Here is a 20,668-nt window from a genome sequence, read left to right on the forward strand (position 1 = left end):
CTTCCTTCCTTCCTTCCTTCCTTCCTTCCTTCCTTCCTTCCTTCCTTTCTTCCTTTCTTCCTTCCTTCCTTCCTTCCTTCCTTCCTACCAGATTAACTGCAATAATGGTTGATGCCTTCCATGAATTAGGCTAAAGAAAGAGCTTGATAACCTACATGATGTACAGCATGTTAGTCCTCGCTAGTAGTAATGAAACTTGGAGGTTTCAGATGTAACCCATGGCGCACTATCCCAGGCTCTGGGCTTGTAGGAATTGACTCCTCTCTTGTACGTAGCTCCCACATTTTATGCCTGTGATTTGTTCCCCCCCCCATAGGTCATTCTGGGAAATTTCAATTATAGTTTTTATTAGATGTAAGTAACAAGATCCCCAGTTCCATACAAGCATTGAAAATTAAAATTAATGTCAAAAATAGGTGTGCATGTAAATTGTAGTGTGGTGGTTGTATCCATGCATATGCTAATGCCTTCAAAAGAGGGTAGCTTTGTGCGTTGATTAATTAATTCCTTTCATTTTGATATATAAATTGCTGTTTTATGTAAATTGTGCCAAAAACTTAGTTACGTTTTAGTTGTTTTTTTTTTTTAGTTTGATGAATAAAAAAAGTATTCTTCACGACTGTGTATTTAATAAAGATTCACCTTTAAAAAAATAATTTGCTGTAATTCCCTGGGCGCTCATCAAAATATGGAAAACACATACAGAACTCAAGTTAGTTTACAAATAGCCCATATGTTTCCTCTTCCCCTCCACTGAATTCCCTCTTCTCCCAGGGACCTTGCAGTCTGCAGACTCATAGCAACCCATCTCATCATCTGGATTCCCATCATAAGTTGAATTAACTCGGGCTTGCATCTGATTGTTTTCTTATCTCTCAAAGGGAACAAGAGTTGAAGTCAGGGAGAACCTGGGTTTAAATCCTACCTCAAATGCATTCTAGCTGGGTGATTCTGGGCAATTCACTTAGTCTCTCTATGCCTCAGTTTCCTCATCTGTAAAATGAAGGTCTTGGACTCATGGCCTCTAAGGTCCCTTCCTGACCTTAATCCATAATCCAATCATCTCACATCATAGGCAGGAAGATACTCGTTGTTGACAGGACAGTTTCTAGCTGAATATAATAAGGGAAAATAATTCTAGGGTATGGGAAATTTGTGGGAAAGGACAGGACAAGGGTGTCAGGAGAAGAGATGAAGCCCAAAGGTAGTCTACTACAAATGTGTCCTATGTGTCTCAGAACCACAGGATCTAAGATTTAGAGATTAACATGGGTAAGTGCAATTAGGTGGCCTAGGTGTTGGAGCTCCAGACTGGGAGTCAGGAAGACCTAAACTCAAGTCTGGATTCAAAAACTTACTAGCTGTGTGACCCCAGGCACATCACTTCACCCTATTTGCCTCAGTTTCCTCATATGTAAAATGAGCTAGAGAAGGAAATGGCAAACCACTCCAAAATCTTTGCCAAGAAAACCCCAACTGGAGACATGATGAGTCAGACGTGACTGAAAAATGACGGAACAATAAATAGGCAATGAAGCCATAGACAAATAAGAATTCTCATTTCTAGAAAGAGAGTCAGGCAGTATGCAGAAACAGAGAACTGGGCTGGTGATTATGAAGAGCGGTCTCAAACTCAAATAGAACCCAGGGTCACTAAACTGTACACAAGAGTCCTTCTGTGTATATTGACTTAGTTTTAAAATGTCTGACACCTCTGATTATGAATACCCATAAAATGTAAGCTCCTTGAAGCAGGGACTGACTTTGTTTTTACGTCTACCCTAACCACAGGATTTGACACAGAGTAGGTACTTTATAAATACTCGATAGTTTGTTGATGGGTTGATTGATGGAGGGTGATGTGGGCCCCTTCCATAGAGGAGGAAGTAGTCTAGAGAAAACTGAGGTTTCATCTCTGTTCTTTCTCATACTTGGCCAGCTTATTATGTCCTCCATACCTTTGCTGATGTCCTGTCTAGATAGGTACCTTCCCTACCTGTTCTCTCCAATAATCTGTCTTCTCTGTGGTGAATAGAATGCTAGATTTGGAGTCAGGAAGCTGGAAAAAAGTCTCAGGAGGGACATAATGGATTATCTAGTTTTATTCTGCTTGACCCAAGAGAGCAGAACTAGGACCTACAAAGTAGAACAAACTTCTTAACCATTAGGACTCTCCCAAAGTGGAATGGGATATCTCATTGGAAGACTTCAGGCAAAGATGAACAGAGTTCCCTTCCCCCTCTAGACCTATGAATCAATAATTCTCTTAGTAGAAACTGGACCAACTCTAGCCTGACTTTTTTTTTCCCTTTTTAAATTCTGAATTTTGCAAACAGCATTTAGTACAGAAGGAAAGCATTATACACAAGACAGAAAATCTCTGTTCTATGGGGCTTGATTTTATTTTTAGGTATTTAATAAATTCACCATGTAATTTTCAAAGCTCTCCTGTCTGTGATTCTTTTTTGTTGGCCTTCCTTTTGTTCTCTTTCTTTTGAGGGAAGGATAGAAAGGGAAGGATGGCCTATTTTTAACATCTTTCTCTCTCCCTCTAGCTGTGACCCCACTGCAAAAGAAAAAAGTAAAATAAAACTCTCATAGCAAATACACATAGTTTGACAAAACAAATTTCCATGTTAATTGTATCCAGAAATGTATGTTCTATTCTGTTCCCTGAGTCATCACCTATCTCTCAGGAGGTAGGTAGCATGATTCATCATCAGGCCTCTAGAATCATGGCTGGTCATTGTGCGGATCAAAGTTCTTAAATTTATGTTGTTGTTCGTTGTATAAATTGTTCTCCTGATTCTGCTCGCTCTGTTTTTCATCAGTTCATACAATTCTTCCCAAATGTCCCCCAAACATCCCCTTCATCATTTCTTATAGTACTATAATATTCTGTTCTATTACATTCATATGCCATAATTTATTCAGCCATTTACCAACTGATGGGCACTCTATTACTTAGTGCATAATGTGGTCTAACTTGTCTATCTCTTCTCTTCTCCAGGAAGCCAGGCCAAGGAATCCCTCCTGGCCAGGGCCCGCTGCTATGGCCACCTAGGCCAGAAGAAAACAGCCATTTATGACTTCAACACCATTCTCAGGACTGACCCTACCAATGTGCAGGCTCTGTGTGGTCGGGCATTTATGTACCTGGTTCTGAACCAGCAGAAGGTATGACCATCCATGCTTTAAGGAAGTAAGGAACTTTGGGTGATGGACACCTGGGGAAAGACCTACAGAAATGTCTTCTTCATTCCCTGGATAATTAGGATCCAAGTTCTTTGAACTGGGTAGTATGTACCCTAAAGCTCGGCTCACTCTGACCAAAGATCAAAATTAAATTTATGGAAATTATGGAAAACTTCAACCTGTAAAAAAAATCCTAAAAATGTGAATATAAACCAGATTTTGTAATTGAGTCCTTTCTTTCTAATGGTTCACATTCTGGCATCAGAGCTGTTTCAGCCTTTGTTTCTTCCCCACCAAGCAGTTAATGGTCTGTGAACAAATGCTTAGATACACAAGGGGAGCTCCTCATTTTAAAGATACCGTTCAATGAATAGGTTGATTATAGATTTTTAGAGCAGAAAAGGATCTCAGAGATCATAGTATCTTAAGGGACTTAGCTACAGCTAGCTTCCCAGTATTCCTGATTATCCTATCTCAAGGGCAGCACCCCCACCCCAATTCACATTTCTTTGATGTATTTTGACCCCAGCCAAAGGTACCTCTGGGAAATTTCCAAAAAACTGCTTAAATAGAATTCATGTCTTGGTCTCCCCAAAAATGGATAAAAAGGTCTTTGGACTTTTGGGAAATTTTAACTGATGAAAAAGCATGTGTTTTACCTATTGTGAGGTCAATACTCAATTATCCACAAAAATGGAAAAGAAGGAGGGAAGGAAGGAGTGGAGGGAGGAAGGAAGGAAGGAAAGAAGGAAGGAAGGAAGGAAGGAAGGAAGGAAGGAAGGAAGGAAGGAAGGAAGGAAGGAAGGAAGGAAGGAAGGAAGGAAGGAAGGAAGGAAGGAAGGAAGGAAGGAAGGAAGAAACGTTGGTTTCTACTCCTAGTGGTGAATTTGGGAATAGGGAAGAATAGCTAGCTCTAAAGACATCCCTTCTACCTCCTTGCCTCTCTTTGGAAGAAGAGCCAAGTAAAGAGCTGAGTTCCCTACTCTCTCCCAAAGAATCATAAATCGACTCTCATTTGAACTCTCATCCCTTCTCTTGGTTTGCTGTATATTGTAGCCATCACTATCCATGTCCTGTTCCTCCAATTTGACCATAAGCTCTTTGAGGACAGAGATTATATATTATTCATCTTCACTTCCACCCACATTTCTCACCACAGGTGAGGAACTCAGTAAATGCTTCTTTCCACAAAAACAAAAAAGAGATTGTTAAAGTCAAGAGACACCTCAGGGATCATCTAGTCCAATGACCTAATTTTACAGATGAGAAACTGAAAACCAGACCAGGTGAAGTGACTGACCCTTGGAGTCACTTCCTTAAATCAATCAATCAGTCAATCAATCAATAAATATTTATTAAGCACCTCCTGTATACCAGGACACTATGATGATCCAAGCTTCTTCATCTCAGCATGACTTGAGTCCAAATCTTACTTCAAATATTATGTGACCTTGGACAAGTTACTAACTTCCCTCAATCTCAGTTTTCTCTTCTATCAAATGGGAATAATAAGAATACCCACTTCATTGGGTTATCGGAAGAATAGAATGAGACAACATATGTAAAATTCTCTGTACGTCTTAAAGTGCACATAAATAATGGCTATTATCATTACCCAGTATCACACAATGCCAATTAGTTTCAAATTGGTGATTCAAACCTGGGTTTTCCATTGTGTAATGGGGAGAGCTGGCTCTGCAGTGAAAGGGCCTAGGTTCTGTGCTACCTGTGGGTCGTTGAGTTGGTCACTCAACCTCTCTGGGCCTTAGTTTCCCCCTCTGAAGAGTGAAAAAGTTTAGCTAGTCCTCTGGGGTCCCTAGCAGTTCCAGCTCTACTATCCTATGACCCCCCCCCCCTGCCCAGTCTGTCATTGTCCACCACATGCTGCCTCCTCATTCCCATGGGCCCAAGAAGAGATGTGACGTGACATGATGTGATGTCATGTGACATGATGTGACATGATGCTTCAGGGCAGGACAGGACTGGGACCCTACTTCAGGACCATATGATTTCATATTTGGGCTGCCAGCCAGCCAGCCCCCCTTTTCTGGCAGAAATATATGTTTTTCAACAGAAATTCAGTCTGCATCCTGGTAATTGGAAGTGGCTTCCCAACTTGATGATTCTCTAGATAAAAGCAGGCCCTTTATGCAGCTTGCTTGGGTTTCCTGATCCAATTAGCAGTTGAAGTTCTATGGAAGAGAAGGAAGAAAATGATAATAATAAATTTTGGTAAAATAGAATATTTAGAACCTGGTCATTTCTATATTTGGTAGGATTAACTGTCTCCTCTCTCCAAGGTAAGTTGCTTTGTATGCATTTTTGGAAAGTCTTGTTTTTAATTTCAGGGGTCAAAGTCAGACATGGTTAAGGCATTTTGTGCATCTTAAATCACTATATAAATATTAGCTATTACCATTATTGTTGCTACTGTTGTTATAGTTAGACGAAGTAGACCGGATCTTCATTGCAGATATTTAATGGGAGACTACAGGGCAGCCGGGTGGCACAATGGATAGAGGGCCAGGCCTCGAGTCAGGAAGACTCATCTTCCTGAGTTCAGCTCTGGTCTGAGACACTTCCCAGTTGTGTGACCCTGGCCAAGTCACTTAACTTTGTTGGTCTCAGTTTCCTCATCTGCAAAATGAGGTGGAGAAGGAAATGACAAACTCTTCCACTATCTCTACCAAGAAAACCCCAAATGGGGTCCTGAAGAGTTGGATGAGACTGAAAGTCAGTAACATAACTAACTTTCAGTCTCATCCAGAACAACTAGATCCTCACCCCCTCATATGGGACAGGTATCATTTCTTATACTTCTTTCCTCTTCCCCATAATACCTGGGGCCATACTCCTTCCTGTAGAATCTCATTATTTAAAGATAATCTTGTTGAGGATGGCCACTCGTCAGGAATGCTGCAGAATGGATATTTTATTTAGAGATGGATAACTGGCCAAGGCCAAGTAAAGAAAGCAGGTTCTGACAAAGTTGGGAACAAAATACCTAAGTAGAAATGAATGAATGAATGGCTGGCTCTGAAGCAGAGATAAGCATGGCCTAGAAGGAAGATCTCGATCTTGTCCCCTCGAGCCCTGAGTGTCTATCTCTAAGATTACCTCCAATTTATCCAGTTTATGTCTTGTTTGTGTGTGATATGGTCTGTCCCATTGGGCCGTGAGCTCGTTGAAGGCAGGGATTGATCTTTGCCTTTCTTTGTATCTCTAGCACTTAGGACAGTGTCTAATACATAGTAAGTACTTAATAAATACTTGTCACTGTGTGACCTTGGACAAGTCCGTGTACTTTACTATGCTTCTATTTTTTATCTGTAGGACAAAGACAAAGTGCTCACACTTCCAGACTTCTAGGGATTTTAAGTAAAAAGACATTTGGTGAATCTTCAAGTATTGTGTCAGGTGTAATATGGTGGCCAAGCCATCCATAGTATATGTCAAATCAGGTCAACAAGCATTCATTAATTGCTTGCTGTGTGCTCAGCATTGTCTAAGCACCAAGAATACAAAACAAAGCAGAAAATTCTGTCAGTATTCCACAACCTTCTGGAAGGGAGAGTTTGGGGCCTAAACCCGAGCTCCCCCACATAGTGACTAACCCCTCACTGTTGATTTTCATCATAGGAGGCTGTGGACAACATTGTCTCTGCTCTTACCTTGGACATGGTGGGAGTGGTCCCGGAGATCTTGTCACTGAAGCAAGAAGCCCAGGTCTTTATCACTCAAGGCCTCTACTCCCACTGCAGAGCTGGACTGAACCAGCTGGCTTCAGACAGAAGGCTTTCTAGGGAGGAGCCCTCCAAGAAACTGCTGGCCATTGGGGAAGCACTCATTAAAATAGACTCCACAAACCCCAGCTGGCACATCCTCCTGGCAGATGTTCTGATTCTGACGGGTAAGAATGATGTTTTACCAGGGAATTTGTTAGCAGTGTTCTGTGTAGAATGGCGTGGGATGGGAAAGCATTTATTGAGTGCTTACTGTGTACCAAGCATCATGCTAAGTGCTAAGAAGCCAAACAGACAAATCCCTGCTCTCAAAGAGATCACATTCTAACTGGGGGCTGCATCTCATTAATGAGAGACCAACTACAGGGCAGAGAGACAGGTCTGGCGCTTGTTAGGGTGCAGCAGCAGGAGGCTAAAGACCCAGCTACAGGACACCTGCTTCAACTCCTCTTAATTTCAGTGCCTTCCTCCTGTTTGTTTTCTATTTATCCTGGATATAACTTGTTTGTATATATTTGTTTGCATGTTGTCTTCTTCCTTAGATTGGAAACTCCTTGAGGGCAAGGACTGTCTTTTTTTTTTTTTAAAGCAATCGGGGTTAAGTAACTTGCTCAAGGTTACACGGCCAGTTATTATTTCTGGGTGTGGTGCTGAGTATCCGAGCCCAGATTTGATCCAGGTCATCCCGACACTGGAGCCAGTGCTCTTACTCGCTGAGCCACCTGGCCGCCCCTAAGCAATCGGGGTTAAGTAACTTGCTCAAGGTTACACGGCCAGGTGTTTCTGGGTGGGTGCTAAGTGTCTGAGCCCGGGATTCGATCTCCAGGTCTTCTCAACACTGGAGCCGGTGCTCTTACTCTCTGTGCTACCTGGCCGCCCCTAAGCAATTGGGGTTAAGTAACTTGCTCAAGGTTACACAGCCAGGTGTTTCTGGGTGTGGTGCTGAGTGTCTGAGCCCGGATTTGATCCAGGTCATCCCGACACTGGAGCCGGTGCTCTTACTCGCTGAGCCACCTGGCCGCCCCCAAGGACTGTCTTTTATCTCTCTTTGTATCCCTAGCATTTAGAACAGTGCCTGGAACATAGTAGGTTTTTAATAAGTGTTTATTGACTAACTTATAGATTGTAAATCCAGCATTGCCAATAGGAATGAGTGTAAGCAGAAACATTCACTCTCAAAGTCAAGGGACCTGGACCCACAGCCTTTGGAAAGGGAAGATCCTGGTGGGATCTAAGTAGGAGACATTTCTCTTTGACAAAACTTGAAAGGTGAAACCAAGGGTAGCAGAGTAGAGAGGGATGATCCTTGGACTGAGGATCAGGATCTCTGGGTCCTCTTTCTGGCTCTGCTTGAAGACCTTCAAGGCATGAGGGCTCACCATCTCTCAGTTCCCTTTTGGATGGTTCTTATTGCTAGGAAGTTTGTCCTGACCTCCAGTACAACACTGTGTCTCTGTACCCATTGCTTCTGGTCCCGGTCTCTGGGGGCCAAGATGAACAAGACTAATCCCTCTTAGGGGCGGCCAGGTGGCTCAGCAAGTAAGAGCACCAGCTCCAGTGTCGGGATGACCTGGATCAAATCTGGGCTCAGATACTCAGCACCACACCCAGAAATAACTGGCCATGTAACCTTTAGCAAGTTACTTAATCCCTATTGCTTAAAAAAAAAAAAAAGACTAATCCCTCTTCCATGTGACAACCAGTAGGTACTTGGAAGCAGCTATCATGTCTCCCCCCACCCAGTCTTCTCTTCTTGATTTCAAATCTCTCGTTCTGTCCTCTATGCTGATTCTCAGGGACCATAGTGGACATTGAATTGCCTTGCTTTGAATCCAGCAGGTCTCAAAGAGGCCCAAATAATTAGGTGTGCTTTTTAAAATTGTGTTTGTTTTTCGTGAATGCCACACCTATAAAATAGGGCAAGTTATAACTGTGAGACTCAAATTAAATCATGTACATTCAAAACACATTACAATGTATACTAGAAGGAAGAGAGAAAAAAGATGTCCCATGCCCTCAGGAGGCTCACAATCTAGCAAGAGAAACAAGACAACTACTTAAAGGGTGACAAGACAAAAACAGGAAGGGATAACTGCATAAGAAAAGTAGACATTAAATATTAGGTAAGGGTTGAGGATTAAGGACACATCATTTTGAGATTGGTTTCCAGTATATACAAATTAGGAATAATTGTGAGTCATTTGTGTTGGAAGGGGGGGACATCCCTTGAAATGATTCAAGATCTGAGTTTAAATGTCAAACACTTAACTAGCTATATAAATCTGGACAAGTTACTGACCCCCTCTGGGCCTCAGTTTCCTCATCTATAAAATGGCAATAATTATGCCCTTAATTCTTATCTCAATGTGTTGTTATGAGGATCAGATGAGATCATGTCTGTGACACCACTGGATAACATACACATGGTCAAATGAGATCACATATAAAGAGTTTTGCAAACCTTAAAGTGTCTTAAAAAGAGTATGTAAAATGTAGAATGGCAGTTGTCACTGTTAGCACCTGATGGAAACCTGGCTTTAGAGCTGTAAGGGATCTGAGAAGCTGACAATCCAACCTCTTCCCCCCCATTCTACAGATGAGGAAACTGAGGCCATAGAAGTTAAGTGACTTGCTGAAAGTCACCCAGCAGTGGAGTGAGGATTTGAGCTCAAGCTTTCCAAATTTAGAGCTGATCTGTCTGTTCCTGACTTTGCCATGCATGATACAGCAGCCCTTCTGACCTTTATTTCTATACTCTCCCTCAAACAGGCTGCTATGAGAAGGCCCTTGAGCACCTACAAGAAGTTCTTGGCCCCACTCCCAGGTCGGAGCCTGCCCAGGCCCGCCTGGGATTCCTCCAGTTGAAGAAGAAAGACACTGCAGCTGCCATTCACAACTTACAGCCCCTGGCTGGGAAAGATGCAAAGGATCTGGGGTTCCTTCTGCACCTGTTGGACACCAAGCAGCGGCACAGCCTCTCACAGGTACGGTAGGGTCTGGCGCCATCTTGCTTAGATCTCCCAAGAGTAAAGAGAAGAGAGGGGAAAGGAATAAAAATTTATTAAGCCCCCTCCCCCATGTGCCAGGCACTGTGCTAAGGGCTTATTAATATTATCACATCTGATCCTCACATCAACTGTGGGAACTAGGTGCTATTATGACTCCATTTTACAGATAAGGAAAAAGGCCTAAAGAAGAACCTGTTTAAGGACATCCAAGTAGTAAATGGCAGAGCCAAGATTTGAACCCAGATCTGCTCCCAAATGAATTACTCTTTCCAACAAGCCACCCAGTTGGAGGGAAACAGCGAAAAGACACTAGTTCTGGTATTGGACAATTTGGGCTCAAATTTCACTTCTGATGCATGCTACCTGTGTGACCTTAGGCAAATCACTTTACCTTCATGGACCTCAGTTTCCCCATCTGTAAAATGTAACAGTTGAGGTAGATGACCTCTGAGTCCTAGCTCTAAATCTGTGATCTTACTTAGAGCTGAAAAGGACCTCAGAGGTCATCCAGCCTCATTTTGCAAATGAGGAAACTGAGGTCCAGAGAAATAAAATAACATGATCAAGGTCACAAATGTTCTAAGTGACAGATGAAGGATTTGAACCCAGACCCCCTGACTCCAAAGACAGCACTTATTAGTCTGTACCCCAGTGCCTCTGCTGTCTATTCAAGAGTGACCTCTTGGAGCAAAATCTATGATACTGATGATCTCACATTGAATTGCATTACATTGCCTTGATTTCAACAGATCTCCCAAAATCCCCAAGAATCTGAGGTTTTGTTTTTCTTTTTTTTTTCTGACTACCACATCTATAAGGTGGAATGAATTATAGCTGTCCTGGATGGGGAATCTGTGACCCTCAGGTGAAATTATGCACATCCAAAGCACTTTATAATGTGTTCTAGATGGAAAAAGAGGGAAAAATCAAAGCAAAACAAAAAGATGGTCCTGCCCTCAGTGAGCTCACTGTCTAACGGGGAGATAAGACAGTGTTTCATAGGATAGAAAAGGAGTCCAAGTGCTGCTGTCTGTCTATGTTTTTGTGGGAGAGGTGAGCAGATGGGGGCTGGCCTCCCCCATTCCCACCCCCACACCCTTCCTGTGGCTCACCCAGGCAGTCACAGCAGCATGAAAGCCCCTTCTATGCTTCCCCAACCCTTTGGAAATTCACTCCTGCTCTTCATCAGCCCCTATTAAGGCCATGGCGGCTGCCTGATTATCTGAGTGCATCTCTGAGACAAGCAGAGGCATGCAATTTGCAGTTATTGCTTTAGCTGATGGGGAGAGGACAGCTTGGTAAACAAGAATTAATTTATCGGCTTGTAAAAGTTTCTTGCTTACCTTGTCTGAGAGAAGCCTCTGTACCCGTGAAGGGGGATGAGACACCCTGTACCAGGAAGAAGCCAGTGGAATCTCATTTGACTGTCTGGGACTCATTGAACCATGGATTATGTCTCCTTCTCTCCAGGGAAGGGGCTTGAAATCCATCCCAAAGGAGGCTGAAGGATGAAGACTGGGAACAGAGGTCAGACTCTGGTTCAATTCAATGAAACCAGCATTTTCTAGTCAGAGGATGGGGTTCAAAAACTGCCTCTGGCATTTGCTATCTGTGTGACCTTGGGCAAGTCAAGGTCCCTGGGCCTCAGTTTCTTCCTCTGTAAAATGAGGAATTTGTGCTTTGTGGCCTCTGTGTTCCCTTCCGCCCACAGATCTACAATCCTGTTAAGCTCCTACCATGCTCCAAGTACTAAATTAAGCACTGGGAATAAAATGACAAAAAGTAAATAACCCCCTCCCTCAAGGAGATAAAATTCTTCTGGAAGGAGGGACAGGGATACAATATATACATGAACAAACAAAGTTTATACACAGTGAATTTAAGAGGGAGAGAGTCCTAATAACTTCAGGGAGTATGAGTGTGTGTGGGGGGGATGTCATGAAATCAATTAACAAGCATTTAGTAAGTACCTACTGTGTACCTGTGCTGGGCATATGGAGGATGTACACAGAAACATGAAATAACCCCTGCCCTCAAGAAGCTTATAATCTATAGGATGAAATAGCATACATACATACAGTAAGTGTAAAATATTTACAAAGCAGCTACAAGATAACAAGGACATGTTAGATAGTAGCAACTGAGGGAATCTGAGAAGGCTTCACATACAAAGTAGTACTCGACCTTTGTCTAGAAGAAAAGTAAGGATTCCAATGAGCAGAGATGAGGAGAAAGGTATTCCAGATGCAGGGACCGTCTTACGCAGTGGGAGGACATAGAGGGTCATGTACGAGGTCCAGCTCACCTGCGGATTGATGGGAACAGACGGGGCCTGAGGAAGGATACTATAAAATAAGAGTAGAAAGACAAGTGGAAGAGAGCAGAAAGTTTTAAATGCCAGGCTGAAGATTTTGTATTTTAGCTGAGAGGCAATAGGGAGCCATTGAAAATTTTCTGAGTCAGGGAGGGTGGCATGGTCATATCTTTTTACAAATGTCACTTGGGCAGCAAGGCAGAGGATGGATTGAAAAGGGGCAAGACTGGACCCAAGGAGGTCAGCTGGGAAGCTTTCAGCTGAAGCAGTTAGGCATCACTAGACCTAGAGTCAGCAGGACCTGTATTCAATTCTAAAACTTCCCCCATCTTTGTCATTCTAACTTGGTATCAACCTAAGAACAGGACAGATGGGTGCCAGAGTTCCATTTCTGAGAAGTTTGGAAGAAGGATACCTTTCTACCTTATTGACTAACATTTTAAGAAAAACAATCTGGTTGGGGGATTAGCTGCATCAGACAGATGAAGACTCTCATTTTAACTCTAATTGATTTAGTGGCTTTAGAGAGGAGGATGACAGTAAAAACACTCCTGCCCTTCTCTAAAGCCACCCCCCCTTTCTTTTGAGAGGTTCAGTCTCAAGTATTCCTACCTGGCTTAAAAGGAGGCCAAGGTTAGGGAGCATTCAAATTAAAGCTCAAGGCTTTAATGTGTCCTTCTGGGAAATAAGAAACCCAAGGAGCTTGTGGGGCCACTGGGATGGCGCCAGTTCAGGGTGCTGATAGGCCGGCCTCCTCTCCTCCTAAGGACTGAACATACAATCTTGAAAGGAGGAATCCTGCCATGAATCTAACCACCCTCTCCTGTCCTCTATTGGATGCCTTGAGGCTTGGCCAGAGATGGGGAAATGATCCTTATTTCTTGCTGAAAGGCAGGCCGGTAGCAGTTGGAGACCAGGACCTCCCATCAAGGGGTGGCCCCCTCCAATTAGGCTGTTATTATTAATTTGGGATGTCCTCTCCATGGATGCAACTTTTTTCCAAGTAACCAAGCCTCCCCTTCCCCCAGATACCTCCATGAGACAGTGGTCCTGCCTCCCCTTTCCCCTGTGTTCTTGTGAAGATGGTAGAAGATGACACCCTTTGCTAAGTCCCTGTAGTGAAGGTTGGAGTGACACCTGAATCCCAGAGACACACTTTGCCTTCAGACTGTGTAGCCATTCTTGGTTTCCCAGAGGGAAATTCTGAGCTTGGCACAGTGACTAGAGCATGGGGTCTGGAATAAAAAACACCTGAGTTCAAATCCAGCCTCTGACACTTCCTAGTGGTGTTACCCAGGTTAAGTCAGAATCTCTGTTGGCCTCAGTTTCCTTATTTGTAAAGTAGGGGCCATAATAACACCTACATTCAGAGTTGAGGAAATCAAATGAGATAATTAATTGTAAACACACTGAGCGCAGTACCAGCACATAGTAGGTTACATAGAAATGTTCATCCCTTTTGCATACATTGTCTCATTGTCTTCATGAGCCAGGATCACAAACCCACCAGAACACTATAATTCAGGCCATGATTCAAGTCCACAGCCTCAGAACTATAGCAGCTTCAAAAAAAAGAGATCACTTACTTGGGAACTGCAATGAACACAAAATCTCATCCATGTGGGTATCATCTCTTTCAATGCAGACTTCAGCTCCTCACTCCGTGCCTATCCACATGTCACTTGTCCGTGCCTTTCCATAAGTCCTCCAGAAGGAATGCACTAAATGAACTAGGGCATTTCCTCTTGGATATCCCCCATGCCTGGAATAATGTCCCCTTTCTTCCCTGGTTTCTCCAAGGCTCATCTTCTAAAGAGCTTTTTCAGCTTCCCCCAGTCTTCCTTCTGACCCCACTTAGGGTTTTCTTGGCAAAGACACTGGAATGATTTTGCCATTTCCTTCTCAGCTCACTTTACAAATGAGGAAACTGAGGCAAACAGGGTTGATTGAATTTCCCAGGGTCAAACAACTAGGAAGTGGCAGAGGTCAGATTTGAACTCCTGAAGATGAGTCTACTTGACTGCAAGCACTTCTTGACTCAGTGCACTATGGCGCCCCCTAGCTGACCCTCCTTTTGAGATCACCTTCCATATATATTTTATGGTTATATAGTTGACTGACTGCATGTTGATTCTACCAATAGAATGTGAGTCCTTGAGGGTGAGGACTCTTTTTGTCTTGCTTTGTATCCCCAGTTAAGCAGCTTCTAAGTGTCTGAGCCAGGATTTAAACGTGGGGAAAGCTGCATAAGGAAAGCTAGCAGCAGCCAAGGACCTGGGTTCAATGGTTTCACTACCAATGCTAGATTTAGGCTTGAATAAAGAGAAGATGCCTAAAAATTAGGGTCGTTCAAAAGTGGAACCAAGCTGCCTTGGGAATAAGTGAGATCTCCATGACTAGGGGTCTCCAAGCAGAGGCTGGAGGACCACTTGTGGGAATGCTGTAGTCTGCTTCAAGGTCAAGTGGGATGCATTGACCTCAATTCTCTTCCAACTCACTTTCTGTGATCCAATTCACTTGCAAGTCATGGTCCTCTATGAGAACAAAGGACACCCAGCAACAACCACAATAGACTTTGCCCAGAGGCAAATTTTGGATCCTTATTCAAACCTTAGGCAGCTAGTGCACAGAGCACTGGGCCTGGAGTTGTGAAGACTCACTTTCATGAGTTCAAATCCAGACTCAGACACTTCCTAGCTGTTTGACCCTAAGCAAGTCACTTCACCCGGTTTGCCTCAGTTTTCTCATCTGTAAAATGATCTGGAACAGGAAATGGCAAACCACTCCAGTATCTTTGCCAAAAAATTGGATCATGAAGAGTCGGACAAGACTGAAAACAACTGAACAACAACATATGTTGTGTATATACACAATGTTATGTATGTGTTATGTGTATGTATGATGTGTGTGTTTGTATGTAATGTTCTGTATATTCCTTCAGAAAGAGAGTTTTACACCCTACCCTTCCCTTTGAGGATTGGAGTAGAGATTAGATCAAGATGTCCAATGAACTCAGCCTCCCCAAGATGTCTGGCCTATCCTGAACTTTAGGGCAAGACACCCCCTAATGGCCTTTGGCAATAGGACACTTTGGGCCCAGGTCTTCTGGCTCTAGTTCCAGAATTCTTCCCTTATGCCATGTTTCCCATGTTTCCCAGGATGCCCTGACCTGGGACAAGTCACTTCCCTCTCTGGGCCTCATTTTCTTCATCGACAAAATGGCAGCACTAGACTGGAAAACCCCAAAGATCACTTCTAGATCTCAATCCATGAACCCACAGTTGGTCTCTTTTCTCAGCCTCAGTTACCCCAACTGCCAAGACTTTTCCTTCGAGCCTCAGTCCCACCCAATTAAATGGCACCATAGCATATTTTTACATTTTTCACTTATTTGTTGTTGTCCTAGTTCATGTGCAAATGCTTTTCGGGATGTACAAGCTGACTTAGTTGGACCTCTTGTGTTTTCCCCTTCATAGTCCTTGACTTTCCTTAGTGAAAGGATAATGTGTGTGTAGCGGGGCAGGGGGGGTGGGGCGGGGAGGTTTGGGGGGAAGGTGGGTTAGTGTACAGAGATTCCCAAGAAACCTTTGAAATCTGAAGAGAGAAAGGAGGGATGGGTATTCTAAGATGGCGAAGCATAGTAACCAGGGTACGGAAGGGGCTGCTGCTCTCTGACCTAATCAATCAATCAAACAGCAAGCATTTATTAAATGTCTATCACCCTTTTAAGAAAGGTGGTGTGCCAGAGTGGACAGAGCACCTGCCTTGGAAGCCAGGAAGACCTGATACATCCTGACTGAGTGACCCTGGGCAAGTCCCTTAGAGTCTCCATGCTCTGGGTCCAGACAACTCTGTGAGACTGTGACCTGCTCTGGTAAAGGGAATTTCCTCACCCTGGAGATCCCTATACCAGTGAAGTCTCAGGTCTGTCCCTATCCCTACTATCCTACTCTGTGTCCAGTCCTGGGGCTATGATATCAAAAGAAATAACCCTCGCCCTCAAGGACCTTACATGCTATCAGGAGAGACAAAGTGTATGAATGAGAACACAAAAACACTAATAGCATTTTAAAATTTGTAAAGCAATTGACGACTCTCTCATTTGATTCTCATAACCCATAAGTGAGGTGCTATTATTATCCTCATTTTACAGATGAAGAAACTGAGGCTGAGAGTCTAAGTGACTTGCCTAAGGTTACACAGTCAATGGTGAATAAACATTTATTAAACACCCACTGAATGTCATGTCCTATACTAAGAGTTGAGGATACACATACAGATACACAGCTAGTAGTAGTAGTGATAATAACAGTAATACTGATTGCTACCATTTATATAGCATTTCAAAGTTTGAAAAGCATGTTAGATAGTATGATAGATAGGATACCAGGGCTGGAGTCAGGAAGACCTGTGTTCAAATCTGACCTCAAATATGTACTAGCCGTGTGACCCTGGGCAAGTCACTTAACCCTGTTTGCTTCAGTTTCCTCATTTGTAAAATAAGAAGGAAGTGGAAAACCACTCCAATAGCTTTGCCAGGAAAATCCCAAATGGGGTCAGTGAAGAATCAGACACAGCTGAAAAGGACTAAGCAACAAAGCATGTTGTACATTAACATTTAATAATTTCATGAATTTAATCATCTCATTCATTTAATTCTCAAACATCCTAAGAGGTAATTGCTATTATTATGTCCACTTTACAGATGAGACCCAAAGAGTGACTTGCCTAGGGGTCACACAGCTAGGAAGTGTCTGAGTTGGGATTTGAACTCGGGTCTTCATGAGTCCAGGCCCGGAGCTCAACCTACCTGCCTTCCTAATAGGAGCAATGAGAAGCTGAGGGATCAGGAGTGATCTAACCTGGTCTGACCTGGAGCTGGTTAGACCAGATCTGCTGCATCATGCTACGTCTCAGGTGCCAAATTTTAGGAAGAAAGCTCATAAGAGGGAGGTTGGCCAGGAGAACTTAATGAAGCTGGACCCTAAGCCCAACCAATATGAGGATCAGTTGGAGGAACTGGGAAGGAGAGAAGCCTGGTTCAGGAGGAGACAGGACAGTGGTCTTCAGTATTTGATGGCTGTTCTGAGGAAGAAATCCTGGCTTTGTCCTGTTATATGTTCCAGAGGGCACAATCAGGGCCAGAGGTTACAGCTGCCAAAGAGGCAGATGGGAGCTTTGGAAAAAAAGAAAACTTCCAGCAATGAGAAAGTTCCCCCAAGGGTGCCCTGGGCTGCCATGGGAGGTCATGAGGTCCTTGCTCTCTATCAGGCTTTGGTCAGAGGCTGGATGGCCATTCTGTGAAGGGAGTTTTCATTCACCTGTGGATCAGCTGTCTCCTCTTTCTGCTTCTCTTTATATGATCCCTTGATCATTTGGCCTGGGTGACTTTGTATAAGTGATTTCTCCTTCCCCAGACCTCAGTTTCCTCATCAGTCAAATAAGAGGGTTAGTTTGGATGGCCTCAGAGGCTCCTTCCAATTCTGAGTCTCCTTAGAGGATCATAAAAATGCTTATTTGCTGCCCTGGCTTTCTCTCCCTTCTCTCCCTCTATCCTCTGAAGACAAGAGTGGATTAATCAGAACACAGGCAGAATTCACTCAGATAACCCTGAGTCGTGTTCTGAATAAACATAATAAAAAATGCCTCCATCTTGAAGAGTCAGGACCCAGCTAACCATTCCCCTTGGATCCAGGCCCTGGGAACAGAAAAAGGAGCCGGGGCAGTAGGGATTTAATCTGCCTATGACCTTCACAGGCCTCAAATTTAACATCTTCAATGTGCTTCTGAAAGTCATTTGGGCTGAAGCTGTGACTTGGCTTGAGTTTTCCAATTGTGCACATTAACTCAGGCAGGAAAACAAATGGATGATATACCCCACTGTGAGCTACACTTTGGCGATGGATGGATGCCTGCAGGGAAACTGTTTTTTCCCTTCTTAAAGACAAAGAATGTTTCATATGGCTAGCCCACTGAGACCTCAGGGTAGCATCTCATGGGACATGCCAGATTTGGAAGTCAGGAAGATCTAGGTTCAAATCTTGCCTTGGCACTTCCTAGGTATGCAGTCTAGGAGAGTCACTTGAAGGCTCTTAGACTCAGTTTCTCTCTCTGTAACATGAAGATGAATGATCACTCATCAGGTATGATGTTGAGCGATTCTAGTTCAGATCTGAGTTTGACTAGATGAATTCTGGGATTCTATTCTGGCCTGAGGTCCTCTGACTGTGAAATGTGTAGGTCTTCTCTCTGGACCTATATTTTGTCACCAGTATACTGAGAAGGATGGACAAGATGTTTTCTAGATATCCTTCCTCCTCTAAGACTAGGATCCTAGAACTAGGTTTCAGCCACCCATTTGTCAACCTCTTTACTACCAACAAGCTCCCCTCTTCCCTGAGTAGCTCCCCTCTTATAGAGTGCCTCCCAAAAGAGAGGCCCAGCTAAGCATTGTGAAGGACTTTGATGACCATTGAGTAACAACTCCAGGTGACCCCAAGATGAATGAGACAGTTACCCCTGAATTGCATGGTTCGATTAAATTCAATTTTACTAATATAAAAACCTCCTTAGTACATAAAAGCATATATATGTGTGTATACACACATATGTGTATATATGTATATAACATAATTACACAAGTTTAGTTTTGCATTGATATATTCCATAATTACATCAACTACATTTCTCCAAGTATGTCTCCTCCCTTTCCAACCCAGACAGCCATACTTTGTGTTATTTTTTTCTTTTTGGAGGGGGGAGAGCAGGACAATTGGGGTTAAATGACTTGCTCAAGGTCACACAGCTAGTAAGTGTTAAGTGTCTGAGGCTAGATTTGAACTCAGGTCCTCCTGACTTCAGGGCCAGTGCTTTATTCACTGTGCCACCTAGCCTCCCCAAGACAGCCATACTTTGTAAAGAAGAACAAAAAAAGAAGGGGAATCAGTTTAGTAAAACTAACAAACAGTATCACCATTATGTGTTCTACACCCATAGTCGTCTACCTCTGCCCAGGAATGGGGAGACATGGAGATGCCTTCTCGTGTCTCCCCTTAAAGGACAATTTTGGTCATTATGTTTTTACAGTCTTCAGATTTAGTTGTTTTCTTTTTTATCCCTTCAATCTCCGTTGTCTGCTATATATTGTTTCCTGTTTCTGCTCAGGTTACGTCAGTTCTGATAAATCTTCCCAGGCTTCTCTATAATGATCACATTCATCCTCTCCTACAATGCAATAATATTCCATGATATTCGTGTACTTCAGTTTCTCAGCTATTCTCCCATAAATGGGTATCAATTTTATTTCCATTTCTCTGCTCTTACAAAAAGTAACGTGCTTCTATAAATATTTTTGGTAGATATAGGGGATCTTTTCTTTCATCACTGACCTCTTGGGGGTCCATTTCAAACAGTGGAAGCTCCAGGTCAAAGGGTATAAACATTTTTGTTACTCTACCTAATTCCAAGTTGAAAAGATCTTCCTTTAAAGGATGCCAACGCAGTGATTGATTTTCAGGTCATCTGTCAATCTGTAAGAGACAGAGGCACTAGGATCTATGTGCCCCGTTTTAAGAAAATCCAATATACCAAAATCCCAGCTTATGAAACCAACCAATTAGAAGGTGATTGTCCACATTACAAAAAGAGTTATCTCTGTGTTCCTTTACAAAGCCAATGGCCCAGCATGCATCAGAATTAGGTTCACTTTAACAAAGTGAGGCACATGTATAACTTCACAGGAACGCATCTGTTGTACAAGATAAGAAACCTTCACATGATTATGTAGAATATTTTTTGTGTGGTGTGGCAATGACATTGCTTCAGTGTAGACCTTTAGGGAATTAGTTGAAAAAAGGCCTAAGAGATACCAGCGGATGAAAGAGAGAAAATGTTGCCCATTCACAAACTGTGGTATCTTAATGGAGATTCAAAATTGATGGGGAAAAGCCAGATCCAGGATATTGACTCTCTGTAGTGCTTAGGCTGAGGAATTAATGTATTCATGGGAAAACTGTGGGGTTCTTGGCAGATAGGGCTTGAAAAAAATCTACTGAAAAGAGACTGTCTTCAGCTGAAATTTACAGGTTCCCAGAATGACAGAGTTGGCCATCTAGTGGGACCCATCCTGGAACAAATAGGCACTCCACCACATCCCTTCCAAGGCCTCATCCAGCTACTGCTCAAAGGGAGGGACACTAATTAACTCTCAAAGCAGCCCATCTGGCTTCAGGACAACTGTAAATGTTAGGAAGCTTTTCCTCCATATATTCTGGCTTTCCTGCAAGATTCACAAGTTGTTTCTAGTTCTGTCCTTTGGGATCAAACTGAACCAAGCTAATGGTCTCCTTTGTGATAGCTTTTAAGACAGTGATATTTGAAGACAACCACTATCCCCACTCCCCTCCCTC

The 20,668-nt window shown here is 43.1% G+C and overlaps 1 protein-coding gene across 1 annotated transcript in view; it reads left to right on the forward strand.

Annotated features, from left to right (window-relative positions):
* Positions 1–20,668, forward strand: part of TTC34 (tetratricopeptide repeat domain 34) — a 57,418-nt gene that overhangs the window by 27,897 nt on the left and 8,853 nt on the right. The window contains exons 5-7 of the mRNA XM_069078436.1: positions 3,011–3,177; positions 6,835–7,105; positions 9,708–9,922. Coding sequence (XP_068934537.1) covers positions 3,011–3,177; positions 6,835–7,105; positions 9,708–9,922 — 653 coding nt within the window. The remainder of the gene's footprint in view (positions 1–3,010; positions 3,178–6,834; positions 7,106–9,707; positions 9,923–20,668) is intronic.

The sequence above is a fragment of the Petaurus breviceps genome, unplaced genomic scaffold (assembly GCF_028583685.1).
Source record: "Petaurus breviceps papuanus isolate PSGF00001 unplaced genomic scaffold, PetGlider_PUasm1.0 91041, whole genome shotgun sequence".
Lineage (NCBI taxonomy): Eukaryota > Metazoa > Chordata > Mammalia > Diprotodontia > Petauridae > Petaurus > Petaurus breviceps.